This window comes from Chrysoperla carnea, chromosome 3 (genome assembly GCF_905475395.1).
Source record: "Chrysoperla carnea chromosome 3, inChrCarn1.1, whole genome shotgun sequence".
Classification (NCBI taxonomy): domain Eukaryota; kingdom Metazoa; phylum Arthropoda; class Insecta; order Neuroptera; family Chrysopidae; genus Chrysoperla; species Chrysoperla carnea.
Genome location: NC_058339.1, coordinates 61,316,371 through 61,336,590, shown reverse-complemented (window position 1 = coordinate 61,336,590; position 20,220 = coordinate 61,316,371). Strand labels below are relative to the sequence as shown.

General features: G+C 28.5%; 2 protein-coding genes across 3 annotated transcripts; both read left to right on the top strand.

Annotated features, from left to right (window-relative positions):
- Nucleotides 1-908: 908 nt before the first annotated feature.
- Nucleotides 909-7,060, top strand: LOC123296161 (multiple inositol polyphosphate phosphatase 1-like). The gene is made up of 8 exons (XM_044877623.1): nt 909-965; nt 1,692-1,895; nt 2,125-2,249; nt 2,325-2,522; nt 3,478-3,576; nt 4,117-4,319; nt 5,184-5,531; nt 6,876-7,060. The coding sequence occupies exons 1-8, from the start codon at nt 962-964 to the stop codon at nt 7,021-7,023; spliced, it is 1,329 nt and encodes a 442-aa protein (XP_044733558.1). The 5' UTR covers nt 909-961; the 3' UTR covers nt 7,024-7,060.
- A 6,421-nt stretch (nt 7,061-13,481) lies between these two features.
- LOC123294961 (multiple inositol polyphosphate phosphatase 1-like) lies at nt 13,482-19,392 on the top strand. 2 transcript variants are annotated; one of them, XM_044876151.1, is made up of 7 exons: nt 13,482-13,545; nt 15,280-15,457; nt 16,055-16,179; nt 16,245-16,442; nt 17,412-17,534; nt 17,597-18,168; nt 19,100-19,392. In XM_044876151.1, the coding sequence occupies exons 2-7, from the start codon at nt 15,286-15,288 to the stop codon at nt 19,335-19,337; spliced, it is 1,428 nt and encodes a 475-aa protein (XP_044732086.1). In that variant the 5' UTR covers nt 13,482-13,545; nt 15,280-15,285; the 3' UTR covers nt 19,338-19,392. The 2 variants fall into 2 exon arrangements, with proteins under 2 accessions (XP_044732086.1, XP_044732085.1); XM_044876150.1 differs by lacking the exon at nt 13,482-13,545 and adding an exon at nt 13,682-13,702.
- The last annotated feature ends 828 nt before the right edge of the window (nt 19,393-20,220 follow it).

The window sequence follows — 20,220 nt, the reverse complement described above, 5'->3', positions numbered from 1 at the left end:
ATGAACTTAATGACTTGATCATTCGAGTTTTTATCTACTTAAATGCTTGATTTCCAGAAAACAAAAAGCGTAAGAGAGATTATATCAAATTTTAATTGGGATAGACATCATACTCCGTTTTTTATCTAGGCCCTGCTTTTTGGATTGTGTTAAAAAGATTAAAACCAACAATCTATAAATCATTAGCGTACGTTTAGAAATATTTTAGAGTGGCTTTAGAATGATAACAAATTTTAAAACAAAAATACAATTTCAATATACGTGATGGTTCTGAAGGTATGAAGGTGCTAACTATTTTAGTCCTTATACCGCGCTATCGAAAAAATGTATAGGCATATGAAAACGATGCAAGGTATAGCGAAACAATATTTATGGAATACCAAAATATCTTTTTTTTATCAACCAAACTTTGCAAAAGAAGTTTTTGCTTTGCCAGACATATTTTTGTGCTTTAAGATTATTAGCCTCAATAAAAATTTGAATAAAAATGTCGGTAATTTCATGATTATATAGGACACGTTAAAGTTTTTTCCCATTTGTACGATTATGGAACTTCAAAAATCACCTGTATAATAATCTTTAATCTAGATAAAAGATACCTTGATTGGAATTCTAATAGATACCGTTAATGCTCGTACGCCTACACCGCGCTTTCTTGTATGTTTGGAAAAACACATTTTTTTCTGCACGAAAAAAATGTTAGAATATACCTAGATGTACCTATTTTCCACCTAGCTTCACGCTACTGTTGTAAAAATTATTTTATTTGATATAATTATTATTTAATATGTATTGATAATAAAAACAAATGAATAGGTATCAATTATTTTAAATTTTATCATCCCTACATTCCTGTAAAAGTATTATAAATATATGGATAAGGTTTGTATACAAAAATAAAAATAAAAATGCTATAGTATTTATTATTTATTAATAATTTGGAAAACAAAGTGCATTCATAATGAGTAAAAATAATTAATATCTACATTAACAAAAATTAATATTATTATAAATTTAATTTTGCATTTATTTTTAACCGACTTCAAACAAAAACGGAGGAGGTTATCAATTCGACTGTATATTTTTTTTTTTTTTTTTTTTTTTTTATGTTTGTTACCGCAGAACTTTTGACTGGGTGAACCGATTTTGATGATTCTTTATCTGTTTGAAAGCTGGTGCTTTCCGTTTGGTCCCATTTCATTTTGGTCTAGTTCTGACAGCGGCATCTATGAGAAAATCATAAAAGTATTAAATTTGCATTCATTATGCACGACAAGAGGACGAATAACTCAATATCACTTCGGTGATTCTTTTTTTAGTGAAAAATTAGTTAGTGTACTTCAGATTCACTAAAAATCCAAAAATAAAAAAACTTTTAACAAAAAGAAAACCGACTTCAAAAGAAAAATTTTTCCAAAACAAATTAAAATGCACTAAAAAGTAAACAAATAATGATAATATAATGGAGTTAAAATTATTGTTATTTTTGGAGTCGGTGGCAGCCAAGGAAACAACAATGACAGAACAGTTTGCTACATTAGCTTGACTGCCATCGACTCCAAAAATAACAATAATTTTAACTCCATTATATTATCATTATTTGTTTACTTTTTAGTGCATTTTAATTTGTTTTGGAAAAATTTTTCTTTTGAAGTCGGTTTTCTTTTTGTTAAAAGTTTTTTTATTTTTAGACTTATCTTTAAGAATTGGTGTACTAATTGTTCTAATATTTTTGGCAATAGAGAGTTCGTTTAGTATATATTTATTAAAACAAAATAGAAAGTCTCAAAATGTCGAGTATTGTTACGCAAATGATCCATCTCCATCAAAACGTTTTGCAACAAAAACTGTATATGATTTTAATAAAAATATCACGAAGCCAACTTTACCCGCAAGTAAGTAAATACATGCTTAAAGATACCAGAGATAGGAATTAGGGCCTAACAATTATAAAACTAGGTAATTTTTCGATTATTTAATGATAAAAAACGATAAAAGCTCTTTCTCAATTTCCAAACTTACTTACTATCAGATTAAAAACAGCAGATAAAAAAAAACACAGATGATTTCTTTATGTCCTTAAGGTCTTCGAATTTAAACTAATTTATTTTGTATGATTTAAAGAATGCAAACCTGTTCAATTATGGAGTGTGATTCGTCATGGAGTTCGATTACAAGAGACTGAGGAAGTATTAATACTTCAAAACGATTTACCAAAAATTCAAGAAGAAATTGTAAAAAATTATGAAGTACGATTAAAATAAATTTTATTTTATTTTCCGGTTAATAATTTTTTTTTTTTAATTTTGAAAATTGTTTCTTAGAAAAAAACTTATAAATCTCGTTTATGTGAGGAAGATTTTAATAATATTAAAAATTGGAAATTGGATCCATTTGTAAGTTTTGAAACTGCTTATGGATTAGCGGATTCTGGTGCACAACAAGTAACTGAGTTAGCTGATCATTTTCGAAGAGACTATTCAAGTTTATTTGATTTTCCTTATAATGAAGATAACTATGTTGTAAGAAACATTACAAAAACTTGCATTTGTTAATAATAATAATCCAACTATACTTAGAGTTGTTTTATCGAGGCTAACTTTTTGAACTTTAAAGTGTGTTTTCGAGCCTAATAGTACAATTTAATTGATTCCAATTTATATTTTTTGTTTTTGTAAATATAAGTTATTTTAAATCAAAATTAAAAGATCGAACTACTTAAATTCAACTGTGTGCTTTAAAAATGTACCCTGTTTTTTTAAATTTTGGCCTAGATAAAACAATTTTAGTATGGATATATTTTTAGCAGACTTTCTTTATTGGGAATTTTTGTTGTTGTTATAAACCAGTTTTGGGGAGAGCATTGTCAAAACTTTAATCACCAAAACTGGATAGTAAAAGAAAAATCAATTTTAAATTTACTGAAATATTAGTGTAAAAAAAACTACCACAAATTAAAGCTTTGAAGGATAACTCAATTATTGCTCGTTATTTAAAATAGTCCGGCTGTTGTGTAGTCACCTAGGCCATTTGTATGATGTAAATGTAATAAAATTCTCTAAAAATATAGTAAACTAGGCAATTTGTAATAAAAATATCGTAAAAGCGTGAAAAACCAATGTTTTTTATGTTTTCTTTTTGAAAAGCGCCGTAAGGTAATGTTTTTTTTTTTTTTTTTTTTTGCATAAACAGAATCTGTGATAAATTTTCTTCATGATGAAAGCTTTTTTGAAGCACAATCACTGATTAATTTTTGTACAGTTAAAATTATTGTGAGTTCTTCCATAAGGAACTGTGTTAAAAATCACAATTTTTAAATGAAAAATCTGTTAAAAATCAAAATTTTGCCCTGCAAGTGGCCCTGTGTGTATAGTGATCAAGGCACTTTGAACTATCATTTACGGCGGCAAAAAAAATAACATTCTGCACCGAACCAAACTGCCGGATTACTTTAATATTTCATTTTTATAATTGTAGGTACATTCATTTGTTGATCCATGTGTCACTAAAACTTGTGATATATTTCTGGATCGTATATTTAATCACAGTAGCAGAAATTACAAGAAAGATTCACTGGTATGCAAGTTATTATTATATATAATTCATTAACCAAAAAATTTTTTCTACAAGAAAGAAAAATCCTTAGATAAAAATTAAAACATAAATGTTCCACTGACTTAAACGATTTAGGTCAAATTTTCGCAGTAGCTAGGTATATTTGGACGATGATTTCTATCTATATTAGTCCTCTTTCTTGACCCCTACAGAAATCGAAAGGTTAAGTCAGGCCGAAATTTTTCCTCATTCATTCACACTCCTTGATAGACTCTCTTTCGTCCTTAAACACTAACCGAAGGCATCTAAAACTGAAAGTAGGTTATAAGCCATTATGAAGGTATTATGGAAATCAAGAGGTGGATTTAAGATGCTTAGAACACAAATTAATACAAACATTAGACTTATCTCGATAATAAAATGATTTATTGGCCCGCAAAATTTTGTATTACTTGCTTCGAATTTATTTTCTCGATCACTGTACTGTCCAAATACGGTCATTATGGATCTTTACATAGGGTATTTTTATATTTATAGATTATAGATATCTAATTTTTTCAGATAAACGACGAACGATTTCGATTTCCAATGGATTTACCAGAACCCAACCGTTTTCTAGAATCGCCTATGATACAAGAAATGATATTGGATGTCAGTGAAAAATTAGGATATATTGAAACACCATTAAATTGGACAAGCGTAAAATTATTGTACGATATGTGTCGATACGATAACGCATGGCACTTAAATGAATTATCGCCATGGTTAGTTCAATAAAAAACACAAAAGAGGATTCCAAAAATCTACAACTCTGGGAAAAATATACCTACATGTTTACAAGCTTTTTATTAGTTTAATTTAGTTTCTGTCTATATGACGCGAAAAAATCACAAAAGCCTTTTTTACTTAAATTGGCTAAAAAACCTAGAAGCTTTACTTGGTTCAAAAATTTGTCATTTGATTGTTTCTATGGAAAGGGAGGGGGTATTAAAAATCGAAGCAATGGATTTCTGGCAACATTCGGAATATTAATCAATTTAGAATTGTAACTATTGTCATTGATAATCGCAGAAAGTGAGATAATTAGATAATTAAATGCAACGAAAAAGACAGCAAACTGTCTAATTAAATTATTTTACAAGTTTTGGATAGTCCTTTCATATAAACAAGTGCACGCCTAATAAGCCTACTGACTTTTAATTGATGGATTTTTTTTATTTTTCCAATAACAATATCTCAGAAATTAGACCTCAAATCGAAATTAGGTACTTTTTACAAGCAATTATAGAACACCGGACAAAGGACTCACGGGCCTAATTATTTTCTTGAGCAAAGAAAATATTTACTTGCTACCATGTTAAGAACATACATTCTTGCAACTAGTACTCTTTTTCTTCAATGTGGTTAATAACAATGTTATGGCATAAAAAATAATACATACTTCTTTTAAGTGATGGAAAACTATAGTTCTTCTCATCGCTTCCACCATTTTTTTATATACATTCATTTTTAAGGTTAAAAATAAAATTAAAAAAAAAAAAAACATTTTTCTTACTATTTATATAATTTGGGGATACTACAAATCATCCAGGTGACTTTGAATTGAGTGAATTCATTTATTTTACTAGGTGTGCTGTATTTACGACCGAACAAAAAAACTTATTTGAATATCATGAAGACTTATTTTGCTATTATGAATACGGATACGGTAATGAAACTGCTATAGATGCCGGATGTACAACTGCCAAATCAATGATGTATTATTTTATGAAAACTGCAAATAATGAATTGAATCAACCAAAAGGAATACTAATTTTTTCACATCGTGCTACTTTTGAAGGATTATTTGTAAGTTTAAATGCCAAAAGAGATTCATACTTATTGACAGCTGATAATTATGAATATGCAACAGATCGAAAATGGAAAACAACTGATGATATTCCATTTTCAGGTCATGTTACAGCTACATTTTATTCGTGAGTATAATTCATAATTATTTTGATTTCAAAGGACGTTAATTTTGGCGTGTATATTACAAAGTGTTGAGCTGTTGAATTGACGTACATATACGCCCTAAAATTTCAATTTAATATCAAAATAAAGAAAAATAGTTTAAAGCTTTAGGCACTAATCCAGACTAGGTATTTTTATAGAGGGGCAGTAAGAGCTTTTTATGAGCATTTTTGAGTTTTTAATACTTTTTTACTTTTCATGCCCGTAGGTTTTAGTTTTTTCATTGTATGGTATCACAATGGGCTCTATAGTCTAAGTGTGTTCTTCGTAGACAGCCAATATAACCTAACCTAACCTAACCTAACCTAACCTAACCTAACCTAACAACATCTCAAATACTAGGTACATATCCAATTATGAAAAAAAATCCGAGTTTTTAATTTCTATGCAAAAATTTTAGGATCTAATCGCTTAGAAACCAAATTTTTGTATTTTTTAGGTTCTAAATTCTCGTGTGGTGGTTTTTTTTTCGAAAATTGCCCCTTTTGAAAATTGCAAAAAATTGGGAAAGTTGTTTTGTATCCAATTTAGATTTAAAAAAATTTGCGTACAAAAAATGCAAAAATCGGGTCTATTTGACGACTAAACGGCATGTTACTCAGATATCAACTGAAATTGCTCCATGATATCGCCAGTGGTATAGGATTTTGGTCGACATCTTACAAATCAAAGGTCAAATAGTCAAATGATCTCTAGTTTTGTATTTTCTGACCCAAAAATACCCAAATTGAAGCCGAAAAATTTTTTTTTTTAATTTTCTTAAGTGATACCCATGAAAAATCGAGAAAATTTCAAAAAATTTTTTATTACTCTTGCCCATTTAACGGTTGAGTGAATTGTTTTTGAGATATCATTTAATATCCTGTACAAAAAACTTTTATTTCGGAGCAATTCTAGAAAAATACTCGTTTAATCGTCTGAGTTGGATTTTTAATACTAACAATAAAATGACTTTAATAGTTTGAATTTTTTCGGTACACTTATAATATTTGTTTATGAAATTTAAAAAATGCCGCCTTTAAAAAATCAAGGTACACCACTTCCCCATCCATATTTCGTATAGTCCGAATATAATATTTATTCCGTTTTTATTTTTTTAGACTTGTATACCAATTCACTTCTTAATAGTCCGCTAAACAGTTCTATAACATAATAAATTCTATTTCTTGTATTTGTTCATAAATTTATTCTTATATGTGAAATTTTTTAAAGAGAAAGTTGTCTATTCACTCATAAGTATCATAAACTTGAATTTGACTCAAGAACACTTTAATATTTGACCTAAACAATTGAATACTCATTTTTAGGTGTGATGATAATGAAAAATACGTACAATTTATAATAAATGAAGAACCATTAGAAGTAGATTTACCAGGATGTGTACAAGGAATATGTCCATGGCAATCAGTTTTCAATAGATTAAAACCTATTGCTGATAATTGTGTTATTGATTGAAGTTAGACAATTTTTTTAATAAAAACATTTAATATAACATGATTGTTAATTATTTAAAAACCTTATATATATTGAGTTCATTGTCAATACAAGCTTGTGCTTGTTATTGAAGTGAAGATTTTCCCACGGGATTATCTTTATTCAGATGCAAGAGATGACAAATGAAAAGTCCACTGTAAAATCATGTCCTATTATAATATTTGTTCGTTAGTAAATTTTACATAAACAAGTGAAAACAAACAATTGACTGAGTTAATTGTTGAAATACCATGCAAAGTCAGTGTTGATTTCTTTATCACATTACACATACAAACATGTGACACATACATAACTGATAATCAAGTATAGTACATATTATAAAATTTCCGCCTAATTGGCACCCTCACGGGTAAACAGTGATGTTTACGAAAAAATATTTCAAACAAAAGTTGCTTAATTTTTGATAAGGAACATTTTTTATATTTAAACTTTTGTTCTATCTCTAACGGTTTACAAAGTGGGTCCTACGGACCCAAGACCCAATTGACCTATGATGCTCATTTACGAACTTGACCTCACTTTTTACGTCCTGAGTACGCTGTAAAAATTTCAGCTCGATATCTTTTTTCGTTTTTGAGTTATCGTGTCCACAGACGGACTGACGGAAATGGACTAATTATAGGTGATTTTATGAACACCTATGACAAAATTTTTTTCCTAGCATCATTATTTTTAAGCGTTACAAACTTGGGACTAAACTTAATATACTATGTATATTTCATATATACATGGTATAAAAAGGTTCTATACAAAATATCTCTAGAAGCAATAGTCAACAAAAGAAAAAATTAAAAATGTTTATTTTTTAATTTTTTTTTTAATATTTTTAATTTATAAAATATTTTTGATATTTTTCGTGCAGTAGAGCAGGCGACTTACTCTAACTTTTATGAGTTAAATATTTCGAAAACTATTGCTTCTACGGAAATTTCGTACAGCACCTTTTTTGTGTCAAATTAACTCATAAACAAATTTTATAATAACTATAACTGTCATAAACTTAATAGTTTACGAGAAATTTGAAAAAAACCTATTTTCACGACCTTTGATCATTAATATTTTTTTTTTTGCGCACATGATTTTGCAATAGATTTTTCATACGTAATTTCTTGCACCTTGCACCTGAATAAAGATAATCCCGTTGAAAAATCTTCACTTGGAATTTTTAGGTAGAAAAACCTTTATTTCCTGGAGTAATACTGAAATGCCTTAAAAGTATATATGTATCTATTTAAATATACAGAATGTTCGATTTACATCTAGGCATATAAATATCACGAGTATGACAAAATACATGCGTTAAGCAATGCAACTAAGTGAGAAGTATTATATACATGCGTTGAAGCTTCGATATGCGTTGAGATAGTTGTAAGACTCTTAGAGAGTGGGAGTTTCTGAGTTGAATAGATAAATAGATGAACTACAACAGATAAGCCACGATAGAAGTCACTTTTGCAATTTCATATAACACCTATAATACCTCTTACTTAGATTCATTGCTTAACGCATGTACTCTGTCATACTCGTGATATTTATATGCCTAGTTGTAAATCGAACATTCTGTATATAATTTGCCAGATGCAAGGAGGGTACCGAAAGTCCTTCTTAAAAATTAAAAACCTACAACTTTATGTTGAGAAACTGGTTGTTGAAAATTGCTTGGACTATTAAATACAGTGACTCGTTATACGTCTATATATTTAAATTATTTGACCTTTAACCTCCTCTATACTTGAGTACGTACTTTTCTTATGATTCAACAACATCAGCCATATTTCTTTACGTTACATTAATTCATTTAATCATTTTAATAAAATAATTTTTATATTATATAATTGAACGTTTAATAAAAAAAAAGTCGACATTTATGTAACAAAATACTTTCCATAAATTATGTACATATTAGCTGACAATGACCCATATTTATCAACAATGTATTTTCATCAAAATGAAAACTTGAAAATCAATACTAACACTAGATCATCAGTATGGACCTTGATAATAAAAAAGTATTTTATAGGTCAATAATTTCAATCTGATATTATACAATCTGATATATACATGAAAAATCCATCTGCAATGCAATGGAAAATGCAATTTTCCTATATATATATATATATATATATTTATTTATACCTATATGTATGTATACATATATATGTATTATATTATATATTGGCTAGTTATATTATCATCGTGAAAGTTTGGATAGATGGATGGATGGATGTTTGTTACTCAATCACGCCAGAACGGCTGAACGGATCTGAATGAAATTTGGCACAGAGATAGATTATAATCTGGAATAGCGCAAAGGCAAAATGTTTTTTTTCCTGGTAAAATATATGGTTCCCTTGGGATAGATTTGTTTTAATTTTCCATAGAGCAAAGGATCAATTTTTTTTCCGAAGGTAGTGGTAGTTTAGGGGTCCGAAAATGACATTGGCTAATTTTTGTTCCGGAAAAATGCACGGTTGCTATGGGATAGCATCGAGAATCGTGTTTTTTAAAGGGTTTTGTAAAAGATCGTGTTATAAATTTTTAGCGCATTTTCTCAAGAAGGCTTGATTAATTTACACAGTAACGATAAAAACTCTGAAAATCTCTTTTAATAGCGGGTAACACCGCGGAGCGCAGATAGTTTGTTCATAAATTTGACAAAATGGCAAAAAACAATATGTTTTGTTATTTGCATATCGAGTGAATATTATTCAATTGAAATAAAACTATGGAAATTCTTTTTACGGCAGTCCTTCAAACACCTGAACTAATAAAAAATTAACGTAATCAATTATGGAAGCGTTATATATTCGGTTGTATCGCAAATAGGTATGTGCAATGCTGTAATTGCGCTCCCATTAGGAAAAAATATCGTAAAAAATTTTATGTGATACCTAAAATTAATATCTATGAATCGGGTAAAGGTATAATTAAGTATTAATCCTTGATGAATTTTAAAATTAAAAAAAAAAAAATTAAAATCTTTAGATTTACGTATGAGATCTAGATGTTATAGTTTTTCGAAAAAAATTATTCTAAAAAATTAATAAAACATATATTGTTTAAAACAATATTAATTATTTAATCATACATTATTCTGAATTAGTTTTTATTATTATTTTTTTTTTTTTTTAAAGAAACAATTCCATTATTAATTATAGGAAAAAACTGGAAATTGCCATATAAAATATCAATCATATTCATAATACATATATGATAAATAATACTAAGTTTGTTTTGACTTTTCGCTTAATTTTTCTCTCGATGCGTAATTTATTTTACTATACATATAAGTATCAATTAAACATAAAATTAATTATATGATAAATAATAACAGAGACATTGAATAATATAGACATTATACAGGGTTTATCATAACTTACGCCACATTTCTGTAATTTAGAATCCTTAGGTCAAAGTAAGTCGAAAATGACAAAATTTCATTTGATGCTTCTTTAAAGAGTTATAATACAAAACGCTGAAATCCATAAATTGGTACGCCGTATTTCTGAAAAATAAATTTCGCGGGTCAACATAAGTTAAAAATAAAGCATGGCAAAATTTCATTTCAGCTTTCTTTACAGAGGTACAATCAAATATTGTAAAAATACTTAATAGTCGATTCTTTTTTTTTAATACATATTCTGCTAACAGCGGTTCAGCAAAGAGACGTTTACATTTCAATTGACATTTTACCACAGACAATTTACATTTTACCATAGACAATTTGTTTTTGAGTAATGTTACAATAGTATCAATATTGACAAATATTGACATTAATATATTAACGATACTAACACCATTCAATTTTTTTGCTTTCCCGAAACCCCTCTACTAACACTTAAACTTTATGGTATGGTATTAAAGTTCAAATTGACTTATAATTATTATTACGAATCTTCTGTATGGGAATATAGAAAAGTGTTGTTTATAGACTTTTTCAGCAAATTTTTTAAATTTTTCTCTCTTTAAGAACCTTCCCCGTACTTCAAGGAATATTATAAAAAAGAATTAGAGAAATTGGCTCAGCTGCTCTCGAGATTTGTGCTTAGTAACACATTCAGTGATTCATTTTTATGTATAAGATTACCACTTTTTAAACGGATATGACGTTGAAATTGTTTTAAGTAAAAACAGTCCCTCCTTTATGATATATATCCATAATGCTTATATAAATTTCAAATTGCAGTTTTGCACAATATCAATAGAGAAATTCACAAAATTACAAACAATAATTAACGAAGTCTTACCACGTTAATGATACATCGAATCGTAAAACTTCTGAAAGTTTTCGAATTATTTGGACTTCTTGAATTCATCTCTGAGAGATACGGCGTGACTTGCGATACACCCTCAGTATAGTTTCTTGTTTCTCGTATCGTACAATTAATTTTAATTTTAATTTGTCTGTGGCCCTCAAGGTAAAAATCATTATTTTCATTAATAAAAAAAAGCTAGCTATAAAAAAAAAATTGTTTTGAAAATCATCTTCTAATCAAAAACAGACCTATCAATACTAGGTACACTTACATGAAGCACATCATCATACAATAATATCTATGTTATGCTAACATAACTGTTGATACCTTTAGGCATTACCTTATAATATATGCTACAAACATTAGATATATACCTTAGGTCAAAAGTTTGAGATCTAATAAATTGTTGGTTTCAATTTTTAACGAAATACTAACTAACATATACCTGATATATCATGTAGGGGAAGGTGGTCTAAAATGATTCCCTTAAGAAAAAAAGTAATTTATAGCAAAACTATTCGACATATGTACACCGTCGAAATATTTTTGAGTTCCTTATTCAAATGTTACAATATTGGTATGTAAATTTCTTTTGATCTGCTCAAACTTTTAGAACTCCTTTAAATGATGGGGGGTCATTTTATTAATTATAATTTTACACAAAAAATAGGGATCATTTAAGCCTATATCAAGGGGATCATTTCCCCCGTACGGCATATTTGAATTTCGTCATAAAAACTTACCTTTAAATTTATTATATGCCTATGAAAATGAGTTATAATGTTATTAAAAGTCAACAGCCATCCGGCAAAAACTAATACAAAAAAAGAAATTTTACGTTGAAATTTATCTTATTATAAATCATAAGCAGTTAAATTAATATTTTTGCTACGAAACACAAATTAGCTAATACATCACCATAATAAGTCTCTGTTCTTTTTTGAACGATTATTTTGATCATCTGGAAACCATCTATCAGTAAATATGCTGAGAGGCTTTAAAGGTTTACTTAAAACAACGAGGGATCATTTTTCCTTACATATTAAAATAAGCCGAGTTGTGCAGGACTCCTAAGAGGAGATTCACCTCGAAACAATTAAAAAACATTAAATTTTTATACTTTTAATCCTTTTCTAAAATTAGCATAGCATAATCTTGTACAATTGAAGCGCCCTGAAGACTAAACTAACTCTCTAAGTATTATTGAATCAAATTTCTTTGAAACTATAGGATCAAAGAATCGATCATCTCCTTCTGCACCTTTTCAAAAGAAAAATTTTCACCTTTCAGTTTAAAACCATTAAAAAAAACACTATTAATTTTCTACATAAAAGAATTCTCCTATTTCTAAATATTATTAGATCGAGTATCTATTTCAAACTACTGGTCACAAGTTCTAGAGAAAAGGTTCGTACGATATAAAAAATAATATGTCATTATCAAATTCTACGGTCTTTGATACGTAAATCCTCAAATTAATGGGTTCTAAAAACCCAAAAATGATAGTTTATAATTCTGCTCATTTTTTGGAAAAATGCTTCGTTTTCATCCATGATTTATAAATAAACACCTTTATTTGAACTTTATTGTTTTCCAAAGGCAACATTTTATTTACGATAAGACTGAATTTTTACCCCGACTAAAAAGAAGGGTGTTATAAGTTTATCGTGCCTGTAAATCTGTGTATTTATATCTGCCTGTGAAAGGTAATTTGATCAAGAGTGTTCTTAGCTATATTTCATGTGTGAGTTTAGGGTTCCGTAACAGAAAAAACAAGAAAAGAAATATGATGATCAAACGGCTGAGTAGATTATCTGTAAGTATAGCTAAGAACAGTCTCTATCAAATTACCTTTCAAACAAAAAATATCAAAATCGGTTCATCCGCTTACGAACTACGATGCCACAAACAAATCGAATTGACCTGATTTTGTGTTAGATGTTTTTTTAAATTTTTAATTCAATATTTATGTAAAATAAAATCTAAACAAAGATCTAAGTTTTTGTTGGGTTGTGTAAAAACTACACCCAACTTTTTTATTATATACACAAGTTTTCAAAATAATAAATATAAAATCATTCCATATAAAAGTTTATAAACAAAAATAAGAATTTTATATATGTTAGTAAAAAATAATAACAAAATATTTTTTACATATGTGAATCTTTGTTTATTAAATGACTTAAAATCCACCTACTCGTATGGTATGAATAATAATTGTTAAAAGGTAATATGAGCATACAAATAATTAAATAAATTTTAAAAACAAGACGGTGTTCGGTGTAAAATTGTAAAATTATTTAAATGCCACATATTATTATTACACAATAGTAGTGCTTCTAAACTGCATTGGTTGGTTACTTACAAAAATATTACCCATGTATGTAAAATTATTTTACATTTGTTTACATTTTTATTAAATGTGAATAGGTATATTATTGTAATTATTTACAGATGAGCTCATCTTAATTATTATTTCATATTTTTCAATTGCTTCAATGAGATGAATTGTTAATTATTATATCAAAAAAATAAATGTAAAGTGAAAAGTGATTTTAAAAATTACGTTAAAAAAAGTGTTTTTAATGTCATTTTTATCAGGTTTTGATATTATTTTATTGTAATACGTGCTCAATTTTTATGTTAGGTGTTCGATCAAGTGTAACGACCATGCACTATTATTTCATGGACAAAAAGTCCGTGTTTATATAATTTTTTTTTGCGTTGAAAATTTCATAATTTGTGTTTAAAATTAGTTTATTATGAAAAAGGCGATTAACTTATAATATTCAAAACAATTGCCAATTTTTTTTCAAATTTATTTTTTCAAAAAATTTAATTTAATAATACGTGAGTGTATTAACAATTTATAACAGCTGAAAGTAAAAATTACTTTTTAAACTTTCCAAGTCGTAGTAAAATTAACAATTTTTTAGAGCGATTGTTTACACTATTAAAAAAATTGAACAAAGCGCTAATTTTTCTACATATATTTTTAAAAATACCTATACATTAAATTTTTATTTAGCTACATTAATACGCGTACATAATTTATTTAATAGGGATAAAAAAAAGCCTTTAGAAACCTGCCTAAAAATGCCGATTTTTTTGTAAAATAAAGTGTCTTGCAAAAGCATGTTTCGTTTAAGAAGTGATAAAACTCATATTTTGTGTAAAAAATTGTTTGAAAATTATTTATTTTTAAAACTTCGTGCCGGAAATTATTGATCAAGAAATCTAATTTTTAAGAATGAAAGTGCATTCATTAACTAATGCGTTTATAAACAAAAAATTGATCTGAAATAGGATAGCAATGCTTTCCGGATTGTAGCAGAATTCTACCATATACGTTATTTTCATAGATTTACAATTTTTCATTTCGAAACTGCAGTTTAATGTGCTTTTATTAACAGAAAAATATTTCGTTCCACTTCTATTGTCACTCTAAAAATGGGCGCGTTGCCTCCTTAGTTATCGCAATTACTATATCGCCCTTGTTGTACACATTGCCCTCACAACAAGAAGTTAAGTATTATTGGCTAATTGTTGTCTATTGGCATAGTGCGTTGTTGTAGCAATTACCGCCAAAATTGCATTATTCTGATGTTTTTTTAGGGTGTGTACTTAAGTTTTCTAAAAAAATAAAAAGTTTTAAACTATAATTCGGTTCAAATAATTTATTTTCATGTACGCAGCTTTAAAATAACATAGTATTTTTTTAAATACGGAAATAAAATCCGATTATTATACGTCTTGATATCGTAAAATTGACAATTTCTACCGGTGCCTTTAATGTTTTTAAACAATTTTCTTACTTATTACAATGATAGATCATGTATCACAATAAAATTATTTGCCAACAGAAGTAGTTAACGTTTTATAAAGCTCTAATCTTCACCCAAATATTTTGCTTTATATTAAAATAAGTAATAAAAGACTAATAAAGGTAATTTTGTTTAAGGTTAATATGACGAAACTTCTATCAATTTTTTTCTGTATATTTTTTACAACAATTTATGCACAATATCGATCCGATTATTGTTTAAGTCGAGATGACAATCCATACTTATTTTTTGCAAAGAAAACTCCATATGAATTCGTTCATGAACGCGAAAATAATCGCCAACATATTGTGCCAGGTATAACTAAGAACGAATAAGTATCATTCAAAAATTATTTTATGCATTCGAGGAAAAACTTGAATTGGCCACTGTTAAGCTACAAAATTTTTAAATGCTTTGTAGTATTTTTAATGCAAAACGCAAATGGTCTAATAGATGGAATATTTCGCTAATATGCTAGAAAGATGGAATTTTCACCAATTGACTCGAAATAAAGTCATATAAAAAAATAAAAGTTCGAAAAATTTTATTTTGCATAGCGTAACACCCCGGAAAATCGGGAAATCTGGCCAAAAGGCAACCATAGGGTTTCCTGAGGGTAGTCCTATTTTATCCTAAGTATAATTTTTTTACGGCCAAAAATAAACTAGAATTTTTTTTTATTTTTCATTTCCAAATTTAGATTTTTCATTACCCACTCTAACTCCCGTCTAGTTACGCCAAATGTGTACACCCTCTGATTTTTTACGGTCTATCAGCCGTATACTTGCCGCTAATTTTCTATTACATCACTATCTTAAACAACTCGAATTCATAAAAAATTTTAAAACGATATTTATGGCAATTCTCGTTTTTAGCCATAGATTATATAAAAAAATAATTTTGTATTTTTAGAATGTAGACCAGTACAATACTGGAGTTTAATTCGACATGGTGAACGATTACCAGGAATTTCACGCTTAAATGAATTAAGAGACAGGATACCAAGAATACAAAAGGATATTATTCGAAATTATCGGGTATATATAATAATTCTATTTATTTATAATGATTTTTATTTGAACTGGAACGGTTTTGATTTTAGGAATTACGGTCGTATCCACAACATGGACGAATTTGTGAAGATGATTTAATACGCATAGAAAGATGGCATTGGAATAGTTCGTATGATACAACACATTTAGTCACACAAGAGGCTTTAAATGAAATGAAATTTTTAGCAAAACGCTTAAAAACTAAATTTGACAAAGTATTCTTCTCAGATAATTTAAATGATTATGTTGTAAGTATCTCTATATATTATTTCTCAAAAGTGTTTCTTTATCGGTATTCACTCCCGTAATACGAAACCTTTTCCCCTTAGTAGAAGAATCGAAAATTATTGTTTTCGTTACAAAAAACAATTTTTAAAAGATTTTTGGAAAAAAAAATTAATTTTATACTTGCTACTTTTAACATATTGGTTTAAAAAAAATTGCCTATATTTAATTACAATTTCGATGTAAAAAATTGTCTGTGTTTACAAAATTGTCTACAAGGGGGTATTTCGCACGGGTCATTTAGTTTAATGAAATATCAAGGTCGAATTAGTTTGGATGGCAGAACAGTTTTCGGGGCTGATTAAGAAACGTCAAAAAACCTCCCAGAAACTTGGTAAATTCAAGTTTTTGGATAAAGACAAAGGACTGCGGACAACTGTATATGGATAATGGCTTTCGATCAAATGTCGCCAGAATTTGGGAAAATGTTCTTCTTGACATTCTGAAAAAATGAGAAAATATATAAGGAAACTCCGGGAATTTTGGATAATTTCATCTGATACCTTGGCAGAAACAGAAAACTTATGCGGTTGCATATAATATAGCACCACTTGAAATTCAATAAAAATTGGGAACTTATACATGGAATATCTCGAAAACGGCACGTTAGCGAGATTTATGCTCATTGAGACATTTGTTCAGAATGACAAGAATATTTCCCAAATTCTGGCAACATTCGACCGAAAGCCATTTTCCATATACGGTTGTCCAGGGTCCTTTCTCCAGATTCTTTGACCTATTTTATTCGATAACCACTCAACATTTTTAAACTATGGAAAAAGTCTTCCTTCCTCAAAAAGAGGCAATTAAGATCATGATATTATTGTATGAAGTATGCATACTTCATACTTGAAGCGAAACTCATTTAGCAAAGTCAAAATTTGCGTTTTTTGGAACTTTTTTCAAAATTTAACAAATTTGATTTTTTTCAGTTTAAGCATACCGAAGAAACAGCAAACTCTGAAGTCTATAAAGCGTTTTTAGAAGGTCTCTTTGATGACGAAGCATATAAGATCCAAAATGTTGAAATACTCTCAAACAACACTCTTAAAGGGGTAAGATCTTCTTAACACTGATTAAAAAATATATTTAAATTAATTATTCACATTTTAAACAGAATCCTCACAGTTGTAAAGCATTCGAAAATACTTTACGAGCAACAGATGAAGAAAGCAGTGAACCAAAAAAATTTTTACGTCGATCCGATATTCAAAGAATGATTAAAGATATTGGTGATAAATTGGGCTACAGATACAGTTTAGATTTTAATCAAATCAATTTAATGTATGAAATGTGTCGCATTGAAAAGTCTATAAATATTCGAGGTGTATCGACTTGGTGTACGGTATTCACGAAAGAGCAATTGAAATTATTCGAATACTATTACGATTTATTATATTACTATCAAAGTGGATATGGTAATCGATTTTCTAGAAATATTGGATGTCATTATGTAAGAGACATGCTAGATTATTTCCGAGAAATCGCTAACAGAAGAGATAGCATGGCTCCAAAGGCTATAATATCGTTTGCTAAAAGTATCCAACTCCAAACATTATTGGTAGCTTTAGATTTCTTCAAAGATCCGTACATGTTAAGTGCCGATGACTACAATGCGTATAGGAAAAATGCTTGGCGAATATCGGAAATAAGTCCGTTTGCTGGAAATTTAGCTGCTGTAATGTATGAGTAAGTAAAAAATCTCAAAATTAATCTAATTCAGAATGTATATACAGGGAATCCCAAATAACTACAAGAAAAATAACACCTACACTGAATTTCCATTTAGAAACATTTTTGCAGTTTTGGATTCGTTTTTTCATTAATGAGATGCGACTTTGTTTATTATCATTTCTCGATTAATTTTAGCTAAAATGAAATTGTTATAAGAAGTAAAGTTTAGAAAAATAAAATTAACAGGTTATTCCAGAGGAAGATTTAAGAAATTTTGCGCCCGTAGACGCAAAAGCGGCGGCTTGAGAACTCTCCACAATTATTTTTACGTTTGCTTAAAAACTTCCAAGCGCAAGTAGGCTTTGTAACCTAGCCTACTTTACCATATGAATAATTCGTCTCTGGGTTATCTTTTGAGCATTTTTAGTCATATTTTATGTACTATATTGAAGATCAACGGGGAGGGGAAGGGGTGTGTTATAAATCATTTTCATGGAAACCCCGCCTTACTAGGCAGATCAATATTATAAAAGAGGGGGGGGGGAATTCCCAGGGGAGTTGAACCTAAGTACAGCTTCCCCAAATTGGGCTAGAGTGATTAAAATTGGTATGTAAATTGACTTAGAGTCAAAGATCTTCCTTTTAAGGGTACTAACTTCACAGCCCCCCTTCACTCTTTTTTATGTCGAAATATTAAGTTGTTCGTGGTTTTTATGGCTTTGAACTTGAGCACAGCCTCCCTAAATTGAGCTGGGTTGAAAATCTACAAGTAAATTGGGTTAGTGTCAAGGGTGTGCCATTTGGGTGTATCATCTTTCCACACATCGAATCGAAAACTTGCAAAATTTTTTTGGATGAAAAGAATTGCTGGTATTCTTTCGACTGAATTTATTCTTGGGACAATGTGTGTGTATATGGATTATAATGTTGCTATGAAATTTTTTAGGTGTACAAGCTCAAGATACAAAGTAATGTTTTTCTTAAACGAAAAACCAATTGAACATTCCGATTGTCAAGTTGGATTATGTGATTGGGAAATTTTACAAAGGCGACTTAATAGAATCATTGAAAATTGTAATTACGATTTTTGTGCAACAGGAGTTTCAGGATCAAATTCAAGTTATAAATTTTCATCGTTATTTGTTTTATCTTTTTGTTTAATTTTCGCTAAGAAATTTATGTAAATTAAGATGTATCCAAATTATTTTGCATTTTACCTATTCACATGATTATAGAACACCAACAATATTTTCGATCAGAACTGACTCTCATTAAATTTTCGTTGGCATTTTATAATTTGCAAAATTATGCCAACATGGTTAGTCTTATTGCATACTTTGTAACATAATTTGGACGTGCTAATATATTGAAAATTTTTACAAATTAATTTTAATTTTAATAAATAGTTGTTATATTTTCTTCCTGTATATTTTTAGTACAAAAGTATAAAATAAAGTTTTAAAAAATTTTTATTTTTAAATTATTTTTATACTTTTTATATGAAATATATCAGAGTACCTATATTAAGTTTAGTCCCGAGTTTGTAACGCTAATTGAAATAGTAATGGTACACAAAATTTTGGTATATATAATATTCATAAAATCTCACCTACTTAATTAGTCCATTTTCGTTCATCCGTCCGCCTGCCCGTCATCACAATAACTAAAAATCAAAAAGAGACATCGAGCTGATTTTTATAGCGTCTTCAGAACGTAAAAAGTGACTAAACCATGATGGGTAGAGATATGGGTGTCACCCACTTTCGAAAAAAAATTTTCAATAAACACCCTCCCGCCTACCGAATCAATGCTTTATCTTGTATATAGGAATATCTTTGGTTGGATATATAATGATTTCAAAAAAATTTCGACAAGGCAGAAATAATATCTGAGAATTTAGTTAATAACAAAATCTGCCGAAGGTAGACACGACATTTAAGAAAATTTTAAAACAAAATGTTAGTAAAAATAACAATCCTTACTCTCTAAAAGAATACATTGAATACCATTACGAGTACGACCATAGACATAGTAATACATTACGACACTCATTTTGCAACAGGTTAG